Source organism: Capsicum annuum, chromosome 7, assembly GCF_002878395.1.
Source record: "Capsicum annuum cultivar UCD-10X-F1 chromosome 7, UCD10Xv1.1, whole genome shotgun sequence".
NCBI lineage: Eukaryota > Viridiplantae > Streptophyta > Magnoliopsida > Solanales > Solanaceae > Capsicum > Capsicum annuum.
Genome location: NC_061117.1, coordinates 180,921,218 through 180,943,445, shown reverse-complemented (window position 1 = coordinate 180,943,445; position 22,228 = coordinate 180,921,218). Strand labels below are relative to the sequence as shown.

Below are 22,228 nucleotides of genomic sequence, written 5' to 3'. Positions count from 1 at the left end.
ATACACAACTTTTAACATTTGTTTGAATGGGGGATTCTTCCCAACTACATAGCCAATTAGGGCAGGGCACTATCTCACTTCCTCTTATGCTGTTCAACCTCAACTAAATTCAATTTTACAACCTTATCGCATTACCTGTGCTTACGTGCACCTGCTAGAGCAACTAGGAACACCACCTTAAGGCAAGTTGGATACAAATATAATGTTAGTCTAATTATTGAGCCAAAGGATTATATAATTAAAGAAATAACAACTGAGAAGTTTGAACATCAAAGATAATTCGAAAAATGAAGAGGATAATTAAACGGAACTTCAAGAAGTGGCGAGAAAGCGCCAACACGGCCTAGTTACCAATTATTTACATAAAACAAACATGATCACAAATGGCTAGAATTGCGCTAATTTTAATTTGTGGTTATATTTTAAACAGAAACTTCATTAGTGGCTATTTATGCAAATAACCCGAAGAACCCTAAAGGCGCCAAATTTTTTTAGAACTTTCCAAAACAGGCGCGGAAAATACATTATAGCCATAGGTATTGAGTGGTATGACGCATTCTTTCACTTTTGGCCTCACCAGAACATTGTAAGTTTCCCCTTAACGCTTTGCTGAAATTTGTCTTTGGGTGTTCATTCATTGATCTGATTTCTCGTTAGCATGTATCTTGTCATGAAAACTTGTTTGATTATTTGATAAGTTAATTATCCTACTCTTGTGTATTTCAAATCTTTGCTTGTTCATAATGTCAATTATTTATGCAGAAATTCTTAGTGGCAACGCCCAAGAATTATACATAGGTTTAGTTGGGGCCGGAGCCTAGCTGAGGGGGTTCATACGAGCCCCAGAAAATTACACTATTTATACATAGTTACTTTTTTATGCATGTATAGTAGATGTTGAACCCTATTCAGATCCGCCACTAGGCTTAGCGTTCCCTGCGTATGGGTGTTTCATACTGTGTCGGTGGTGGAGGGGTGTTCATCCAACCCCCTCAACAAAAAATTACACAGTATATATAAAGGTAAATTTTGTATTTTATGAGCACATATAGATTTTGAATCTTCTCTACTAAGACTAAAGGGGTTTCAAATTCACCTTTGAGGTTCTAAGTTCAATTCTCCTACATCCCTGATGTAAATATTTATGTGCATATTATGCTTGATAAAATGCCACTAAGAGCATGATCCAAAGGGAACGAGTCTTTCCTGTGATGTGCATTGTATGGATATATTTTTGGAGTTTAACTTGGTGGCAGTAAGTTGAATGGGTATTAACTTGTTAAGTTTGCTCTATATGCAATGTAAGTGTACTTTATTAAAATGTTCTGTGTTAAATTTTTTTAGGCGGAGGACTTTAAAAGTGGAGGAAAATTTGTTTTCCAGCATAAGCTTTGTACCAAAGGCAATTTCTACTTTTCCAAGAAAATTTGGATCTTGGGCAGCTTGGTTTTCGTTGAAGTCTAGCTTGGAGTTTAAGTTACCTTTTAAGCCTTTAAGACATATTCATATGGAGAACAAAGAGAGCAGCAGCCCCAGAGGTGCCTTAATTGTTTTAGAAGGGCTGGATCGCTGTGGAAAGACGTCCCAGTCTGGCAGACTGTACAAGTATTTGCTTGAGCAGGGACATTCAGTTGAGTCGTGGAGATTTCCTGACAGAAATACAGGTGTCGGGCAAATGATTTCTTCTTATCTTACTAACGAATCACAGTTGGAAGACCATGCGATCCATCTTCTCTTCAGTGCAAATCGTTGGGAGAAGAGGTTAGTTCAATTCACACAGCCTTACTTGCATGCCCATATGTAGTGTGTAAATTATGATGCTCAATGTGTCTGATACACAGAGATGACCTGTCTGTCAGAATTCAGTACTCGGTCATGTCCCCAGTCAACAGGGCAGACCGACGTAGGTCCATGTGAGTGCATGAGCACCTATTATTGTCGTGTATATATCCATATAGATAATTGTTACTAAATAACAAACAAAAGAGATCTGTGAGCACCCAGGAAAACAAAATCTCAGTGGTTGCTTTGGTTTTGTGGCGGGTCAAAGAGTTGTAAAATCCTATTGGGTCCATGATCAACTCTAGCCTCAACCTTATTTTTCTTGTCCAACTGATGCTTTTTTATACCTTTCTTGTTTATTTATGTGCTTTCCTTTTCTAATTTTACTTTCTTCCCAATTCCAGATCCTCCCTCCACAACAAAGAGCACTTTTTCCTTTCCCTCTAAACTGCATCTTCCAAAACTAAAAATTCCATATTCCCCACAACAAAAAGGAATTCCTTTTGTCTTCTTTGGCTACACCTCTTTCTTTCATGACGAAGATTTAGCCATTTTGTTGTTTCAACAGTTTGTTTAATTCCTCATAATAACCCCCCATCTGTTTTCTTGAATGGCTTCTGAGACTAAAAGCTCAAATTGTGGAATTTTACCCATGAAATGCTGTAAATAAATCAAACTACTCAATTTATTGAGTCTAAGGCTAATCTATTGCTATTACTCTTAGTTGGCCAAGAGTAATTGAATATATAGAATGATCTATTCTTTAAAAAGTTTATAATGGAGTATTAATTATACTTTTACCATCAAGTTTCAAATAGTTGCACACTTATGCTTGATGATTGTAACGATGCAGTGGAACACCCCTGTCTTTGATAGCGGCCGCCACCTGTCAAAATACTTAGGCATGTCACTTCTCATTAACCTTTTCGTATTTTGATACATGTGGAGATAAAATTGGTTAGCTTATTAGTTAAATCAGTCAAATGGCTAGCTAAGAGTTGTATATCATCCAAATTTGATATGTTGGATGGACTGAATTGATGGTTTGAGCACTGGGACTTTTTTCTTTTAGTATCTGAGGAATCCCCGAGGGTTAGTTGCACACGGTTATGTACACAATGGATAATGGCCTGTCCCTCTACCCTTTTCCACTTGATATCATCTGTTTTCCAGCAGTAGCCTTTACCACTAGACCAAAACCTTGGGGGAATGCTTGAACTTCTGTATGCCATTGGAAGTACATTTCTCACTTAATCTGGCTGTAGATTAATTGGTATTTCCTTATAGAGTAATTGTTTACCAGAACAAGATAGAGAAACTGAAAATCAGGAGAACTTGGCAGGAATACATTGACTAAGACCAGAATTTGTTAATTATTCACATTTTCTTCCCACTGCTTTCAAACTGATAAAAGATCCTTTGTCTGCGTTACTCTTTACTAGAAAAAAAAGAGAGACTTTGTCTGTGTGGACCCAGAAAGTGAAAATAACTTTGTATAATGGCTGGAAAAGGAGTTGTGGTAAAGACTTCCTACTCGTACCTGCTTAAAGAACTCTTGACCAGTTGTCTACCTATGATTGTCATTTGCCTGGAATATATGAAGACCATCTAGCTAGTCAATTTGAATAATAACAACAACAACAACATACGCAGACCACAGTGAAATCCGAAAAGTGGAGTTTGCGAGGGTAGAGTGCACGCAGACCTTTCCACTACCTTGTACAAGTAGAGAGGCTGTTTCCAGAAGACCTTTGGCTCAAGTACAACAAATCATAGTAGGTATGAAAAGGAAAACGATAGTGAAGAAAACTCAACTACGAATAAGGAGACAGTAACAATAACAAATTAGTGTGATAATCGAAACGCAAGAAACAATAGATGCCGATAGAAATCAAAAGCAAGACAGGGTCGTTTGGTTGGGAACAAGTTATCCCGGAATAAGTTATCACATTATGTATATGGGATAACTTATCTCATGACTATGGTATAAATGGTGGGATAAATAATTTCGGGAAAACCTAATACCTCCAACCAAATACATGATAAAATAATCCTACATTTTATCCCAGGATGATTATACCTATACCTCACCCCAAACAACTCCTACAAGAATAAGGCTAATACTATGACATGCACTGCCAAGCCTAAACTTGTCGAAAAGCCAGATAACACTTGACTACCTTCTAACTTTCAACCCAATACGCGACCTTCACACCCTCCTCTCTAAGGTCATGTCCTCGGGTAAGTTGAAGTTGTGCCACGTCTTGTCTAATCACCCTCCCATTATACTTTCTCGGCCTACCTCTACCTCTCCTTGTACCCCTCTATATCCAACCTCTCGCACCTCCTCACTAGGGCATCTGCTCTTCACCTACTCAAACCATCTCAGCCTCGCTTCCCATCTTGTCCCGGATATCCTCATTCTTAATCTTATTGCTCCTAGTATGCCCACAAATCCATCTTAGCATCTTCTGAACACTGTTTCTTCAATTTGAATAGTAAAAGCATTTAAATATTTTGTGGTCTTCGACTCTTTATAAGAACTCTTTACGCTGTGCAAATGCTTTTTCTCCCTCAGTTCATTCAACATTTGTAGTTCAGGTAACATGCTTGAAAGTTCTCACCAAAATGAATAAGCATATGTTATATGCATACTTTTCTAATTTTCTATTCCATTTGTAGTGTTCTCAAGCAAAGGCATGATGAAAATTGACAAGTATATGGCAGTAGTTGAACTACTTTTGATATCCATAAATACCATTGCTATTTAACTGAGAATTTTAAATGGTTTTGCTACCTTCATTTTTCATTCTAGGTCGGATAGTATCTGAAATTTTGCAGTGAGTTGATTCGTTGTCATTGTACACTCATGCTTTTAGCGTGGTGTGTTCGGATATTATCAATTTGTGTTGAGTAACTGCAGATCATTAATGGAGGAAAAGCTGAAGACTGGAACTACTCTCATCGTTGACCGCTACTCTTATTCTGGGGTGGCATTTTCCTCTGCTAAGGGACTTGATATTGGATGGTGTAAGGTAAAAATCATGTCTTACTTCATTGATGTTGCAATTTCAAAATCTCTTAGCAAGGTTAACACAGATCTTTTACTGCAGGCTCCAGAAATAGGGTTGTTAGCTCCAGATCTGGTTGTATATCTCGACATATCACCTGAGGTAGTTTTGGATTCATTTTTTCTTTTTCACCTGTCCAAAGTTAGATATACGTTGATGTAATTTTCTAATTTCAAGTCTGTCTTGGGATATATGTTGATTACTTGATCAATTTACTCTTTTATTGAGGATCAGCTGCACTCTTTTGCTCGATCTTTCCATATTATGCAGGTTTCTTATTGTTTGACTTGTTAGCTATTCTTTTTCAACAATATTTTTGAATATGAAAGATATGCTCTCCATTGTTGTTCATATGACTGTTTATTAATGATTCAATTTTATGATAACTAGAAAGCTGCTGAAAGAGGAGGTTATGGAGATGAAAGATATGAGCAGCTTGAGTTTCAGAAAAAGGTGGCTGGATCTTATTTGGCACTTCGTGATTCCTCGTGGAAGGTGACTTGTCTTCCATTTGTCTATGGAAATAGTATTGGTTGTTAAGTAAATATAGCAACTAGTCTGATAACCTAAAATGTTATAGAATACTATCATTTAGTTTTTGAACTTTGCATTACTTTTTGAGTTAGTTTGGTTGACTTCTCAAAGCCAAGATCTCGTGAAAATTCCTTCATCCAAAGCCATTTTTTGGCGTTTCTGATAATCAACACAGTATGTCTATGGTAACTAGGCAGAAACATAATCTGAAATTGACTAAACCCTACTGATCAGATTCCGATTTGATCTTCTTTAAACACATAAATTCACCTGTTTTCATGAACCAAATAACAGTTTGATCGGATTTTGAGCCCAAGCCTTCGTGATAGCGTTGCTTTGTTGACGTACTTCCTTTCCTTTATTGCAGGTTATCGATGCAACCCTTTCGATTGTAGATATAGAGAAGAAGCTCAGAGAAGTTGTTCTTGATTGTATGATGACATGCCACAAAGGGAAACCATTGTCTCAGTTATGGCGATGTTAGGTCTAGTGAATGTTTGCACGAATGATATGTATAACTTCTTGTTACTCTGTATTATTTGGATGTATTCTGTATTTGAACTTCTTCAAGATTTCCTTGGAAGAGCGGAGTGCTTCATGCTTATAGATCCCTGTTATGTTCATGCTGTGATACCAGTGTTTTTACCTTGGTGGTGATTGTTTGAAGTTCTATTTTGGTAAGTGGCGTAAACGAAAGGATGCAAATATTCATGTAAAAGATAATTGCACTGTCCATTATATTAAAAGAATTTGTATGTTTTAAGTAATCCGCAGCTGTCTTTTGGTACTTAGTTTACTTGTATTTTCGCATTGCGTAAGCAGAAACTTGATGAAAGTCAAACGAAGATACCAGATGTGCTAATTGATGCAGTGGTGATTTTTTTAGAGAGGGATGTGCTTGGATGTGAGAAAATGGATGATACTGATGATAAACTGCTAGTACTTTAAATTACAGCCTAACACATGAATGAAATTCACTAATACAGTACATACTATTAAGATTATACAAATTCCAGCATTCCTAGACATTTGAGAGGCTAGAACTCTTCCAGAAGATTCCCATTTTTTTTTTGAATATTTATGCCCACTGTCCTGCCCCTTTTTCTAAAAAAAAAATCACCCAATACATGTGTAACTATCTCATGACTGTTACTAAGTTTCCCAATTGCTTATTTTGGCCTCCTAGAATAAGTTTTTATAACTTGAGGTATATCATTACCCGCCCCTATAAGAGTCACCTTGAGTGTGAAAGTTGAGGTATATCATTACCCGCCCCTATAAGAGTCACCTTGTCCTCAAGGTGAAATTGCTGATTAATGATTGCATAAGTGTTCTCAAATTTTGGTAGAGTCTTCCACTTGATTAACACTTTCCACTTATCATTGATTAGCTTCCTGGTCTGCCTCACTGCTTCAGGTTCAACTTGAAGCTCTAAATCTTGGGTAAGAAATGGAGGCAGGTTTTGAGCAGGAGTAGCTGGAAGTAAACATTTTCTCAACTGTGAAACATGAAACACCGAATGAATGCGAGTTCCAACCAGTAACTCCAATCGATAAGCTACGAGACCAATCCTTTCTAGAATCTTGAAAGGGCCATAAAAATGGGAACTGAGTTTTTCATTGATCTTCTTAGCCAAAGAACGTAGTTTATAGGGCCAAAGTTTGAGATATACCATTTCACCAATCTCAAAAATCACTTCTCGACGATGTCGATCAACTTGATTCTTCATTCTTTGTTGTGCTTGCAGCAGATGTTCTTTGAGTTCAGTCAAGATCATATTTCTAGTGCACACCTGCTCATTTACTTCTTCTACCGCTGAAGTCATGTCATCCATGTGAAAAATTAATGGTGAATCCCTTCCGTATAATGCCTTAAAGGGTGTCATACCTGCAGATCTGTTAAAGGATGTATTAAACCAATACTCTGCCCAAAATAATCAATGGGACCATTGTTTAGGATTTTCTCTTGCCATACAACGGAGATATGTCTCCAAACTCCTATTCATGACTTTTGTTTGCCCATTAGTTTCCGAATAATATGAAGAGCTATAGCGTAAGGTAGTACCTACTATTTTGAATAGCTCTTTCCAAAATTAGCTTATGAACACACGATCACAATCAGACACAATAGATTTAGGAAATCTATGCAATTTAACCACTTCCTTAATGAAAACAACAGCTACATCTTTAGCATTAAAAGGGTGTGAAAGTGGAATAAAATGTGCATACTTAGTAAGACGATCCACCACAATCAATAGAGTATCAAAACTATGGGATTTAGGAAGGCCAGTAATGAAGTCCATAGTTACATCCTCCTAGACATGATAAGGTATAGGCAAAGGTTGAAGCAACCCTGCAGGACTCAAAGTTTGAGACTTGTTCTTTTGACAAATTTCACTCCCGGAAACGAAGTCTTGCACATCCCTCTTCATACCTTCCTACTATATATTCTCAGACAATCTTTTATATGTGCAAAGATACCCTGAATGGCCTCCTATAGGAAAAAAATAAAAATCTTTCAATAGACCAGGTATACGAAATGATCCTTTTGGCAAAACCAAGCGTCCTTTGAATAGTAGACATCCATACTTCAAGCTGTATTTGTCTCGTTGTACTTCTTGATCCCATTCTTCCTTGTCTTCATATTTCCAAATTGAAAATGCATATAACTCTGCAGATTCCCCGCGTCTTGACAATGTATCAGCCACCCTATTTTCAGCACCCAGCTTGTACTTGATCTCAAACTTATAACCCATGAGTTTGGAGACCCATTTCTATTGATTCTTATCTTTGACTCTCTGTTCCAACAAAAATTTAAGAGCTTTTTGATTTGTTTTGATGATGAAGTGATAGCCCATCAAGTAGTGATTCCATCTTTTGACAGCTAACACAATTAAGGATGGGCATAAATACCCAAAAACCAAAATACCGAAGCGAACTAAATTATTTAAATTTTTTAGTTTCAATTTTTTGGTTTTCGGTTCAGTTTTGATTTATTTTTTTTATAAATTTGGTATTTTGATTTGGTTTTTGATTTTTAGATTGATGTATCGGTTTTCAATTTAAATTGAAATAAACCAAAATTTTTGATATACCTTTTTTAATTATTATATATACATATATATTAATATATATATATAATATATATTTATTATTTAATATTTATAATATCTAAGCCCATTAGCTATTTAGGCTTTAGCTACAACCCACTACTGCCTACAATCCAAAGACTCAAAATCCAAATACATTCAACAATCAAAATCGAAAGTTACTCTTTGCATTGATTTTTGCAACCGAAAGTTAATATATAGTCCTCCATCTATTTTTTTGCATTGGAGGTGATTATTCTCATTTGTCACCTAGAAGATTTTACAAGTTTATATTAATTTTTCTTTAACCTAAGAAAGTTAAACCAGTCCGATTTGCAAATATAATTTAGCCCATTAAACAGGCCCAAAATTGAAAAACCAAAATTATTAAATCAAATAGAACCGAACAGAAATTTACATAAATTGAATCAAACTGAACTAATTCGGTTTGGTTTTTGGTACACCTAATTTCATAACCGAAAATCCATAAACCAAAATAAAAAAATTGAATTCGAACCAAAATACCGAACGTCCACCCCTAAGCATAATAGCCATTAGCTCCCGTTCATATACCGAACATTGTCTGGCTCTAGAATAATGCATTCGACTGAAATAAGTGGTAGGTTTACCATTTTGCATTAAAACTGCACCGATACCAAATCCCAAAGCATCTTAATTACAAAAGGCTGAGAAAAATTTGGCATTGCTAAAACAGACACTTGATCATAGCCAACTTCAACGTTTCATGATTGTTGGGCTCATTCTCCCCATGAAAAGGCATTCTTTTTAAGTAAATCAGTCAAAGAGGCAGCGATCTTACCATAGTCTTTGATGATTTTTTTGTAATATCCAGTGAATCCCAAAAATCCACACAAAGACTTGATATCTTTAGGAACTGACCAAGATATCATACTCTCAATCTTGGAAGTAGGGATGCTTATCGGTTGGATAATTATGCTTAGCGGTTCGGTTTATTGGTTATCGGTTTTTAAATATACTAATCCGCTAGCCACCCAATAAGATGACGGTTGGTTCGGTATCAGATTAACAATTAACGGACGGTTATCGAATGGTGTAACGGATAAATTTAAGAGAGAATAAAATATCAAGCGATTATCGATAGTTCCTCTGTTTCTTCACCGACTAAGTTGTTTGTATACTATGATTGATCTATTTATCAATCTTTTAAGCTTCTTGAGTTTTGTTCGTGTAGTTATTTAATAGGTTAAAACATCGAATTAAATAAGTTTTTTATTCTAGACCTAAAATGTATGTAGAAAAATTTTTAATTACTGGATTGATAGGAAAAAATTAAAACTTTAATATTATTTGAATTTTTGTGTTTTATATTAAACTTTGTGAAGGACATATTTGGGTTGTTTCATTTTTATTGCGGTCCTTTGTGTTGTCAAGAATAATTTATGTTTTAGTTTAAGAATTAATTTCAGATTTTCTTTACATTTTAGGGAGTCTAACTGCACTTTATGGTTAGATGTCACAAGAAGTGACATGTTATTTTCTAAACTAAGAAGTGAATAGAATAGTAAATGGAGTTTTATATGTTATATTGACAAAAGATACTTATATATCTAAGGGTAAAAATATAATTATAATAATTCTTAATGGGTTAACGGTTTATCCGATAAGAAAATTGAGTAATCCGTCTCCGCACCAATAAGCCATCAGTTATAAAATTTTGATCTGTTCTCCAACCATTAATCCGATAATCCATTATCAATTAGCCAATAAACTAATTTTACGGTTGGGTTAATGGTTACGGTTCGGTTTTGAACAGCCCTACCTGGAAGGATCAACTTGCATTTCTTTAGAGAAAATGATATGACCCAGATAATCAAGTTTAAGCTAACCAAACATGCACTTTTTTTGTTGATTACCAGTTGATTCTCTTTGAGAATATCCAAAAAAACCTTCAGATGCCCAAGATGTGAACCATAGTCCTTACTGTAAATCAAAATATCATCAAAGAATACTAAAATAAATTTTCTCAAATAATTCCTGAAAATATCATTCATCAGTGATTGAAAAGTCGAGGGTGCATTGATCAAGTCAATGACATGACCATAAACTCATAATGTCCCTCATGGGTGCGAAAGGCTATTTTTTCTTCATCTCCAGCTTGAATATGAATTTGATGATAACTCGACTTAAGATCCAACTTTGTAAATACGGTGGCTCTCCCTAGCCCATCCAGTAACTCATCAATGCATGGTATTGAAAATTTATTAGGGATAATGATATCATTAAGAGTCTGATAATCATGCAAAATCGCCAACTTCCATCCTTCTTCTTAACCAGTAATACTGGACTAAAACTAACCTTAATGATTCCAACAATCAACATCTCCTTGACCAAGCGCTCAATCTCTGCTTTTTGAGAATGATGATATCAATATCGACGAATGTTTGGTGGTTGTGCTCTAGGTTAAAAAGTAATAGCATAATCCCTAGAACGATGTGGTGGTGGACCCAAGGTTTTCTTACCTACTTCTGGATAATCAGATAATAACTTTTCAATCTCATTTGTTATTATAACTTCTTCATTTCCAGTTCTTGTTACCTGATTCAACTGAACCAAAAATACTTGATTCTCTTTCTTTAGTAATTTGGTCATAACTTTGAGTGATACTACTGTCCGAACCATAAATGGATCCCCTCGAAACAACACTGATCTTCCTGCATCTTTGAATTTCATGGTTAGAAGTTTTCAATTTACCCTCATTTCACCTAATGTGACCAACTATTCCATCCCTAAAACCAAATCAGTTCCCTTCAATTCTAGTAGGAAATACTGTTGGTTAATTTGGATTCCTTGGATATTCATCCTTGCCTCTTTCATACTTCATTCCCGCTAACCTGTTTACCATTACCAATTACTACTTTAAATCTTTTGGTCTTCTTAGGTAATTGGAGTTGATGAGCAAGGGTGAAAGATATTAAATTATGAGTAGCCCAACTATCGACCAAAAAAATTACGTTGTGCCCATGAATCTTCCTACGAATTTCATTATTTTATATCCTGTAAGTCCCACAGCTGAATTCATATTCAACACCATCATAGTATCATTTATTTTCTCTTCAACTAAATCTTCTCCGGTAGGCTCAAAGAATTCTTTTGTATCATTCTCATTTATGTTGGGTGTCTCTGAAACAATCAATAGGTTAAGATGCTTATTTTTACAACGATGATTGGGGCCAAGTTTTTCATCACATTTGAAACATAACCCTATTTGTCTCTTTCGGGCAAATCCTGAATCAGTCAACATTCTAAATTGTCCCTCGGATTTTGCTACTAAAGAGTTAAAGTTAGTCGACTTTGCGGTAGGATGCAATTGTTCAGTGTTATGACTTGCTATTCTGGCTCTTGAGTCCCGTGTTTCAAGAATGTTTTCAACTCGAAGATAATTGGTTCTAAACCCAATCGGTTTATTTTTTGAATTTTCTCTAGTTTGTTCAAATTTAAAACTATGAACTTGTTGCAACACAGAATTTTGATCCTCTACCTTTTGAGCCATCTCCATTATCTTCCTTAATGTTTGAGCCCGTAATAACATCACTTCTGCTCGAATTTCCTCTTTCAATCCATTCAGAAACACTCTTGATAAAATCTCATCAGACGCCTCAATCATAAATACTGACACCTTTTCAAATTCTTCACGAAATGAAGCGACTATGGTAATCTGCTTCAGCCCCATTAAGACAACATATTGGTTGATCTTTTGAGTATCATGAAATTGATTCAACAACTCTCTTTTGAATTCTTCCCAGGTTGACATTTGTTGACGATATTCCATTCAATAATACCAATTTAAGGCTTTTCCTTCCAAACAAACACCTGTTGCCCATAATTTTTCCACTTCAGAAATCTCATTCACTGCGACACATCGTTCCACTCTGAAAATCCATCCTAAAGGATCCTCCCATTCAAAAACGTCGAAAACTGGTAATTGTAGTTTTCGAAACTTTTTCTCATCTTTTTCTCCAGCCAAGTTGACATTGTTTCCCTCTTCTTGGTTTCCGATAGATTTGGCTTGAGGAGGGGATGCTTCTGCCATCACAGTTCGCCTTTGGGCTTCAATTCTTGCAAGAGACTCTCTCATTTATTGAAATCATCCTTCCAGTTTTCTGACATCTTCCCTTACCCCTGCCAAATTAGTCTCTACCTGTTTGACGCGTCCCTCCCTTTTACTCACCATACCCGAACGTTACTTCTCTGATACCAAATTGATAGACTAACTGCAAAAAATAGTAAATAAAGAAACAAATATTGATGTTTTACACTAGATATACTGATATTACAGAAATAACTCTGAAAACAACTACTAGGAAACTACTAATACTTTAAATTACAACCTAACACATGAATGAAATTCACTAATACAATACATACTACTAAAATCACACAAATTCCAGTATTCCTAGACATTTGAGAGGATAGGACTCTTTCAAAAGATTCCCTTTTCTTTTCTAAATATCTGTGCCCACTGTCCTGCCCTTTTTTCTACAAAAAAAACCACCCAATACATGTGTAACTATCTCATGACAGTTACTAAGTTTCCCAATTACTTATTTTGGCCCCCCTAGAATAAGTTTTTATAAGTTGAGGTATATCATAAACAGTATTGGTGTCATGCTCCAGTAGGTACATATATAACCTACCTTGTGTTTTTAAAACTTTTATACCTTCTATGACTTGTGGTATTTAAACCATTCATAGCAAACAGACAACATACTTGGATCTTGAATTTGCTTCACTTTTCTGATTGATATATAGATAATAGAGGCTTAACTTATTTTTGCATTTTCAGTGAAAAACCTTATTAGGCTTCTTAAAATATTTGAGCGTATATCAAAAGCTTTTTGTTAATGACAAACTCTTGGCTGCATTTATTTTTATTAAGATTTAGACGTTTGAATTTGAATGTATATCTGAATGATTAAGATGTTGTCTTCAGATTTGTAAACTGAATAATTAAGATTATTTGTTTTTCAATATTTGAATATGTAAAATTTACTTATTTGCATACATAATAAAAATATAATTTAAATAAAAAATAGTTATACACTAAAGAATATTTGATTTAATACAATAAAATTATTATGTGATTGAAAAAAATATTTTTATTTGGTAGTGATAATGGAGATGGTTTGTAAGGGTGGTGGTGGTGGTAATGATTGATGTTAGTGATTGTAATGTTGGTGGTGATAGTTGTGATGATAGAGATGTTTGGTATTGTAGTGACTGTTATGATGCTGACGATTGATAGTGGTGGAGGTAGTGATGTAAAGTTGGTAGTATTTGGAGGTGTTGATTGTGATAGCTTAAAAATGAATGCGTGATAGTTGACAATGTATTGGTGGCAGTTGGAGATGTTGTTAGCTGTGATGGTGGAGATGATTATTAATAGAGATATATTGTAGCGATGATGGTGGTTGAAGCGGTAGTAGAGATGGTGACACCGGTGTCTATGATGATGGTGGTGGTAGGCGAAGAATGTGTGGAATTTGATGATGTGTTAGTGATAGTTAGCGGTGACGCTAGTTATGATAGATGAGTTGGTTAGTAGTTGGGATTGACCGATAGTGGTTGATGATAGTGGTGGTGTTGGCGTTGGCGATAGTAATAGAGGCAGATATAATTAAAATAATGGAGGTGGTAGATATGATAGCGACTGAAAATAGTGGTTTTCAGCAATTATTATTGTGAATGGTGGTTGTGATGTAAAGTTGGTTGATAGTAGTATTTGGAGGTGTTGATTGTGATAACTTAAAAATAAATGCATGATAGTTGACAATGTGTTGATGGTAGTTGGAGATATTTTTAGTTGTTGATATGAGAATAATCATGGAAATAGACTTATGTGGGTGTGCATTGAAAGCAACCAAGTGTATGTGCAAGAGAACTGTAATTAAAGGCCCAAATTCACACCAAAACAGCCCACTCCATACACTAGAGGGGCAGCCATTCTTGAAGGGCCTTTTTGGTCATTTTAACTTCTATTTGTTTTGTAATATATAAGGAACATGTTAGGGTTTATTCACTTAGTTTTTGAATGTTGAAAATGGTAGAACACACTTGAAAACCTCAAGTCCTCTCTCTTGTGAGACTTGGCCGAAACTAGGTTACAACATTAGGGTGAAATCTCTTTTGTTGTTTGTTTGCTTGTAACTTGGGGTGCTTGAAGGATTGAGGTCCTCTCTTTTGTCTCTTTGAAGATTGTAGGTGTTCCTACTATCATCATTAAGGGTCTTTGTGTGTCATCTACACTTAGGTTCTTAGTCATTATAGTAGTTTATGTCTCACTATCTATTCCTTTGTCTTTTGTAATCTTGCAACGTTATATCTTGTTGTTGTGGAATCCGAATCTGGTTATTCTTGTTGTCATCTTGTTCGTCTCATTATTTTTGTGCTGTTGGCTATTTTTGGGTGTCAAATACACCCTTGTTTCTTGTATTCTTGTTATATTTGTCAAATCTGAATGAGGTCCTCTTTTTTTCTTGAATTTGTGGACTATTTGGGGTATGTTTTGTGCTTTCCCTTGTTTGTCTTGTATCATTTGGTATTAGAGCCATCTTTGGTGTTGTTCTTACAATACCAATCTTGGGCTTTCTTGCTAAGAAAAAAAAACCTGGGTGTTCTTGTTGCTCTTGGCCTTGAAAGTGTTGTTCTTGTTGTTCATCTTGGCCGAGGTTGCTTGTAGCATCTAGATCTAGTAGTCCTTTGGTGTGTATTGTTGTTTCTTGTGTTAGTTACGTGATTCACTAAAGCTAAAAGGTGTTTAGATCTATATTTGAGCTTGAACTTGTTAAAGTTGTGTTGTGAACAAGGACCTAGGGCGAGAATTTGTGACTTGTTGTGGCCGGTTGGGTCTTGAATTCGTGAATATTGTTGTTGTTCTTGAAGGATTGTTGTGGTGTTCATCTTGTTCTTCATCTCATCTTACAACTTAAGACAACCAAAAGTGTAATATAGATTCAAAAAGGTGAACCTATAAATTGTAAAGTTGTTTGTGAGAAGACTTGAGTCATCACTTCCTTGACTTGACATCTACTTTTCAACCACTTTTCCTTGTTTCAAGGGACCTTGTTTTGTGGGAATTGTACAAATTCAAGTCTTGCCTTTTGAAGATTAGACTTAAAGGAGATTCAAGACATATACATTCCCTCTAAAACCAATTGTTTCCATTACATAGTAACTAAAGTTTGTAAACTTTAACTAGTGACTAATTGTGGGGCCGTGACCAATAGTATGCTGCCACATCACCCAAGTTACTGTTCACACGAAAATTTTAAGCTCAAATTGTGATCTTTTAGTTTCATTTTGTTGTTTCATTAGTTTTGTTTGTTGATTCCAATACTAACTCACAAACTAGCTAGTGACAATTTTTCTAGATTGTGAGTTGGTTTTGAAACCATTTTTTCCGTGTTTACGTTTCTTTGTGTGTTTTTATTCTTTTGAGTCATTGTACACACTCGATTCACCTCTCAACGTATCACGGATTACAAGTAGACTTACAACAATTGTGAGATCAAAAGTGAGAAAATCCGAGGGACAAAGGATTAAAGAGAGAGTGTGAGGACCATTCTTGAACAACTAACTTGTTTATTGTTTTGTAGGTAACTTCTTGGCTACAATGGACAACAATGCTCTTGGTGCTATCTTGGAAAGACTTGAAACTATTAACCCTGGAATGGAAAGTATGCTCATGACTATGTTCTCAATCCGAGGAGAGATGTCTACTATGAATGAGAGGTTGGATCGAATGGAGAGTCGAAGGAACTCTCGTGCTTCTACCCCTCGAGTCGAAGGAACTCTCGTGCTTCTACCCCTCGACTCCATGTTTCCTCAAGTGGTCATGACCAAAACCCTTCCATCACCATTGCCCCCGAGACTTTGCCTACAAAAGTCAACCCTCAAAGTTCACCATAAAATGCCATGAGCCAAGTTACTAATTACCCTTAAAATTGAGAACAAGGTAGATCACTTCTCCCATAAGTTGATCAAGTCCCACAAGAAGGACTTGGAAGCCCATTCCTTCCCATCCAAGCTCCACAACCGAAGCTCCACATTACCAAAATAGCCCCCTCAACCGAAACTCTACTTCCCCAAAACCGATATATCCATATAGAGGAGTATGGAAGAAAGGACACGATGTATATGGAGTCTACGATGATGCTTATATGATGGAAGGAGACTTGAGTCGGATAAGATTGAAGCCAAGTCTCAAGATTGAGAGGAAGCTGAGGTTCAAAATGAAGATGTTGGCCGAGACTTGTTCATATTGAGCTCTCGGGTTCTTCATGTTTTGTGGACTGTTTTGAGTATTTTTTTGAAGTGGCCAATTGAACGAAGTGAAGCCGTGAATTTGTGGGCAAATACTTCTCAAGATAAAGAGGATGATACGAGAATAATCATGAAAATAGACTTATGTGGGTGTGCATTGAAAGCAACCAAGTGTATGTGCAAGAGAAGTGTAATTAAAGGCCCAAATACACACCAAAACAACCTACTCCATACACTAGAGGGGCAACCCATTCTTGAAGGGTCTTTTTGGTCATTTTAAATTCTATTTGTTTTGTAATATATAAGGAACATGTTAGGGTTTATTCACTTAGTTTTTGAATGTTGAAAATGGTAGAACACACTTGAAAACCTCAAGTTCTCTCTCTTGTGAGGCTTGGCCGAAACTAGGTTACAACATTAGAGTGGAATCTCTTTTGTTGTTTGTTGCTTGTAACTTGGGGTGCTTGAAGGATTGAGATCCTCTCTTGTGTCTCTTTGAAGAGTGTAGGTGTTCCTACTATCATCATTAAGGGTTTTTGTGTGTCATCTACACTTAGGTTCTTAGTCATTATAGTAGTTTATGTTTCACTATCTATCCCTTTGTCTTTTGTAATCTTGCAACGTTATATCTTGTTGTTGTGGAATCCGAATCTGGTTATTCTTGTTGTCATTTTGTTCGTCTCGTTATTGTTGTGTTGTTGGCTATTTTTGGGTGTCAAATACATCCTTGTTTCTTGTATTCTTGTTATATTTATCGAATCTGAGTGAGGTACCCTTTTTTTCTTGAATTTGTGGACTGTTTGGGGTATATTTTGTGCTTTCCCTTGTTTGTCTTGTATCAGGTGTGATAGTGGAGATAATTATTAGTAGAGATATATTGTAGCGATGACGATGGTTAAAACGGTAGTAGAGGTGGCGACACCGATGTCTATGATGATGGTGGTGGTAGGTGAAGAATGTGTGGAATTTGATGTGTCAGCGATAGTTAGCGGTGACACTAGTTATGATAGATGAGTTGGTTAGCAGTTGGGATTGACCGATAGTGGTGGTGTTGGCGTTGACGATAGTGATAGAGGCAGATATAATTAAAATAATGGAGGTGGTAGATATGATAACAACTGAAAATAGTGGTTAGCAACAATTATTATTGTGAATGGTGATTGTGATGGTGGAGGTGGTTGGTGGTTGGTGGCTAAGTGGTGGTTGCTAATGGTAGTGGTGGCAGAAGTGGTGGTTGATAATGGTAGTGGTGGCAGAAGTGGTTAGTGGTGGTGCCTGATGATTATGGATAGAGTGGTGGTAAATATTAAAATACCTCTTAATGATTAACACTTAGTTTCAGATCTGAATGATTAACCTGTTAAGAGTCAAAATCTTAAAGAAAAACAAATGCACTTAATAGTATGAAGTCTGAACCATTCAGATTTAGACCTCCATTAAGTGCAAACATTATGGTATGATCTTCGAATAGACCTATTCATTTAACTTATTTCATTAAGTGCAAGGTGAATAGACCTCCATTTGTGATGGTAGACCTATTCACGCAAATGGCTCAGCAGAATTTCTGGACTTCCAGTATGATCTTCGAATATTTCTGATGCCTCGCATTCTTGATCAGTTAAGCCACCTTGCTGCAAAATATAATTACTCATGCCTCGCATGCAAAAATAAGTTAAGCCTCTATTATCTATCTATATATCAATCAGAAAAGTGAAGCAAATTCAAGATTCAAGTATGTTGTCTGTTTGATAAATTGATTGGTTTAAATACCACATGCCTCCAATTGTGTTCTAAAGTATTTCGATGGTCACAACCATTCTTTATTTGTTAGCTGATTATTTGCTTGTATGTAATTATGGCTAAAGTCAGCCACTGGTTTATAAGCAAATGCAGGGCATTGAAAAACAGTTTGGCTATAGCATAGCTCCAACAAAGAACGCATACAATTACAACTCTGCATGAAATACAACTGCTTATGATAAATGATTCATTATAATAATATCATTGTCCACTGACATGTTCTTATTTGATTCCCTTGCTATTTACATGAACTTTCTTACATCAAAATTTGGTAAATAGTATACTGTCTCATATTTTGCAGTTCTTGATCAACAATGCAACTACATGAGTAGTTTAAATGTTCAATATCTTTGGCCTAAGTCCATTGCCACCTTGCTTTTTTCTTGGTTTTCCTCTGCCAAACAAAGTTATCCTCCGGAAAACCTTAAGTAACCTAGTAGCATATCGTCGTTGGGAAGAAAAATTCACAGAACCAATGCAACTAGTCACCTGTCCGATGGTGTTCCTCTTCTTGCTTGGTGTTCTTCCCTCGAGACCATATGGTCTCATGCTTTTAAGATTGGGAGAAACTGGTTCAACTTTCTTGGAGATGGTTTCTGTTTGCTTAGAGATGTGCTGCAGTTGAAGCGTTTTTTTCAAGGACATCAATTCTTCTTCAAGGCTTTGGATTCTGAAGCTTGTGGATTCATATTCCTTCCTTGAAAGTTCGTGATTTGCTGAATCTTTTAACAAGCTTAGTGGTTTGCTGCACCCTTCACTTCCCTCCATATATGGACTCTCAACCAAATTCTGGCTTTTGGAGTTTGGATATATTGTACTTGAGAGGCTTCCGGAGTACTCTCCACAATGAGCATATCGGAACGAGTCTGAACATTCTTTAAAAGCTTGCTGTGTGTTTAGTTGCTGAACAAACAGCGCCTGGACAATTAGTCTCAATGGCATCAATTCATTTTGAACTGCTTCAATGCATACTTCTTGGGAAAGTTTCTGGCAATTGAGGTATTTGCACACCAATCCTTTCTCTTCTTGTGACATATCTGGATGTGCCTGTATAAAATGAAAGGTTTTTCTTTATCGAGGAAAATTTTTCTAACAGGAAATTCACAGCTCTTTGCGTTTCCACTTTAGAGGTGTGATTTGATTTTAAATTGAAAATTGAAGATGCTGCAGCTTATTTGGTCAGCTTTCATTGAATATACAGAAATACACCTTTCAATTAATATCATGTTGAAGTTCTACTTGAGAACTAAAAATGTAGAGAACTTACCATGAGAAAAGTATTTAAGGCTCTATAGAGATGATCATGCGTTTGCCTGCTGGACAATGGAACAGTTTCGATGAGCTCCAAGAACTTTTTAGAACTCCATTGTGGATCAGTTGCTATCTTGGTTAGATATACATCCCAAAGTTCAGCAATGATGTAATTTCTTGGTGAAGGTGTATGAGTTAACTCCATGCTGAAGGATACATATTTTGAAAATATGCTCTTCATTATTGATAGCTCAATGCAGGAAGTAATGGAGTCATTGCTGCTATCTGGAAGTAGAAAATCTTCCACTCGAGCCAGGTACAGTAGGGATGCAATCTGATCTTGCAGTTTTTCCCTACTTTCACTTCTTAAACCAAGTTGAAGTGATCTTGAAAGCAAAGAGAAGTAAAATCCGACGGGGATTACTTTACTAGCTTTCTCTCCCATAGGGAGCAAGTCAAGAATTCCTTGAAGAATCTTAGAAACCTTTTCATTAGTATCGTTATCATCACCATTTTCTGCATCAGTGTTGTGATCTTCACCTCCTTTCCTAGCATTCTGCCAAAACTGGTGTGTCTTTCTAGAAAGCGTCCATTTGTTTGCATAGAAAAGAATTATGGGGCTGATATATTTTTCCTTCATTCCTTGTCTTCTCAGAGATGATATTATCCTCTTGAAGAATGGAAATGGCAAAGCAATAAGATCTTTAATCCACAAATCTTGGTTGAGAATTTCCTTCACTGTCTCATTGTTCCAAGGCTGGCTAGCTAAGGCCTCCAATGTAACAACTGGATGGTCCCTTCTGCTTTCAGGATCAAGAATTTCCATGCAGGCCATGAAGGCAAGTGACTCGATGCAACGGCTAACAATCAGTAGCTCCTCGGCTGAAGGAAGCAACATTTGGCACTTTTGGAGTACTATCAGAGTATCATCCCAGCTTTGCAGCACAACCTGGTTCAAGTAAATGTCGAAACGCTCACAAAGATTGGCAGAGCTGTACTCTTCTGTCATTTCAAGGAACTCTGCTGCACATCTTAGAGCTGCAACATTGAAAGGGTCGACCAACGTGGAGGATCCGTAGATGAAAAGTGCCATCATTTCAAAGGTTTCTGGCCCTCCAGGGAAATTTCCTGGTAATTCAACCTCATTTGATTCATTCAGCTGTCTTCTGAAGTATCCACTCTTTGAGAACAACGGATGCTGCAACATCAAAAACCAATAAAGTGAGCTAATTGATAATGTCATAATGTTGAAAAGTGGTGCTTAATTGAACTACATGCTAATTGGGAGATCTCACCTTATGCAAGTTAAAGGTTCTATCAGCTATCCGAACTCGAATTGTGACAGGAAAGCCAGTTTCCTGACTCCTGAAAGAACATTTCTTGATAAGTTAAAACAAGGGAAATAGCAGAAATAACTGTAGTATGAGGCCTAGTTACCAAACATAACATTGTTTGGATATTACCAACCGTGGTGAGACTTTCTGAAATTCCTGAATTAGTGATACGGCAGTTTCTAAAATTCTCTATCAATTATACAACAACAGATACAAAAATGAATTGTTGTATCAGAGCTAATTGTTGTATCTATCACTGATACGGAGCGAACTTCAGAAACTGTGGTTTCACAGATACAAAATGAATTTCAAAAACTGTTGTATTACTGATACACAACAAATTTCAGAAACTCTCGTTATGTTTGGTAATTATTGTGTATAAGTTTGCCTGATTAGGTAATAAACACTTAAAACAATACAAAAACCATAAGGGAGTGTGGAAACTATAAGTTGTTACCATGAAATGATCTTGATCTTAAGAAGGGCACCAACATTAGGAGATGAAAGTGGACTAGAAAGAATTGAAGAGTCTTTTGGGCTTGAAGAAGTACCCATTCAGAGATGAGCAGCAGCCAATAATAAGAGTAATACTTGGGGTAGGAAGTAAGCCAAGGTTTCACCCATGAAATTTATCTAGTCAAAGATGAAACATTTGTTTCTGAAAGGAAGCATAAATGTTGGAAAATCCAGCTCAAAGTTCGAAAATATAGTACTAATAAAATGGTGGTAAGAGACTAAGAGTTCTAGAATCCAAAAATCCTGTGAAGTAAACAACCAGTATGGAAATACATAAAAAGGTCAGCACCCAAGGGTGTAGCTTGTTGATTAATGAAGTACGTAGAGTAGAGGTGGAGTCATGATTTGAAGCGTATGAATTATTAAATTATTGAGTTCTAAATTCATAATTTGTACAACGCTACTAAGCTTTGGCCGAATTCTCATAGCTGACACTCTATCTCGTGGGGGTCGTGAGGTCTTAGCTAGGCTCAAATGCTAGCAGAATAAACTCTTTCCGTTTGCCAAGCCTTGATAGATAGAGTTATTCAATATGTTTGCTGGTGTGACGT

At 36.2% G+C, this 22,228-nt stretch overlaps 2 protein-coding genes across 2 annotated transcripts; one reads left to right on the top strand and one right to left on the bottom strand.

Annotated features, from left to right (window-relative positions):
- Positions 1 to 269: 269 nt before the first annotated feature.
- LOC107878163 (thymidylate kinase) lies at positions 270 to 6,154 on the top strand. Its single transcript, XM_016725075.2, has 6 exons — positions 270 to 586; positions 1,345 to 1,761; positions 4,706 to 4,817; positions 4,896 to 4,955; positions 5,244 to 5,348; positions 5,755 to 6,154. Exons 1-6 carry the CDS (start codon positions 549 to 551, stop codon positions 5,869 to 5,871), a joined length of 849 nt encoding a protein of 282 aa, XP_016580561.1. The 5' UTR covers positions 270 to 548; the 3' UTR covers positions 5,872 to 6,154.
- Positions 6,155 to 18,760: 12,606 nt separating this feature from the next.
- Positions 18,761 to 21,919, bottom strand: LOC107877214 (BTB/POZ domain-containing protein At5g48130). The gene is made up of 4 exons (XM_016723910.2): positions 21,619 to 21,919; positions 21,123 to 21,192; positions 19,844 to 21,025; positions 18,761 to 19,623 (listed from the first exon to the last, which is right to left on the bottom strand). The coding sequence occupies exons 1-4, from the start codon at positions 21,714 to 21,716 to the stop codon at positions 18,910 to 18,912; spliced, it is 2,064 nt and encodes a 687-aa protein (XP_016579396.1). The 5' UTR covers positions 21,717 to 21,919; the 3' UTR covers positions 18,761 to 18,909.
- Between the last annotated feature and the right edge of the window lie 309 nt (positions 21,920 to 22,228).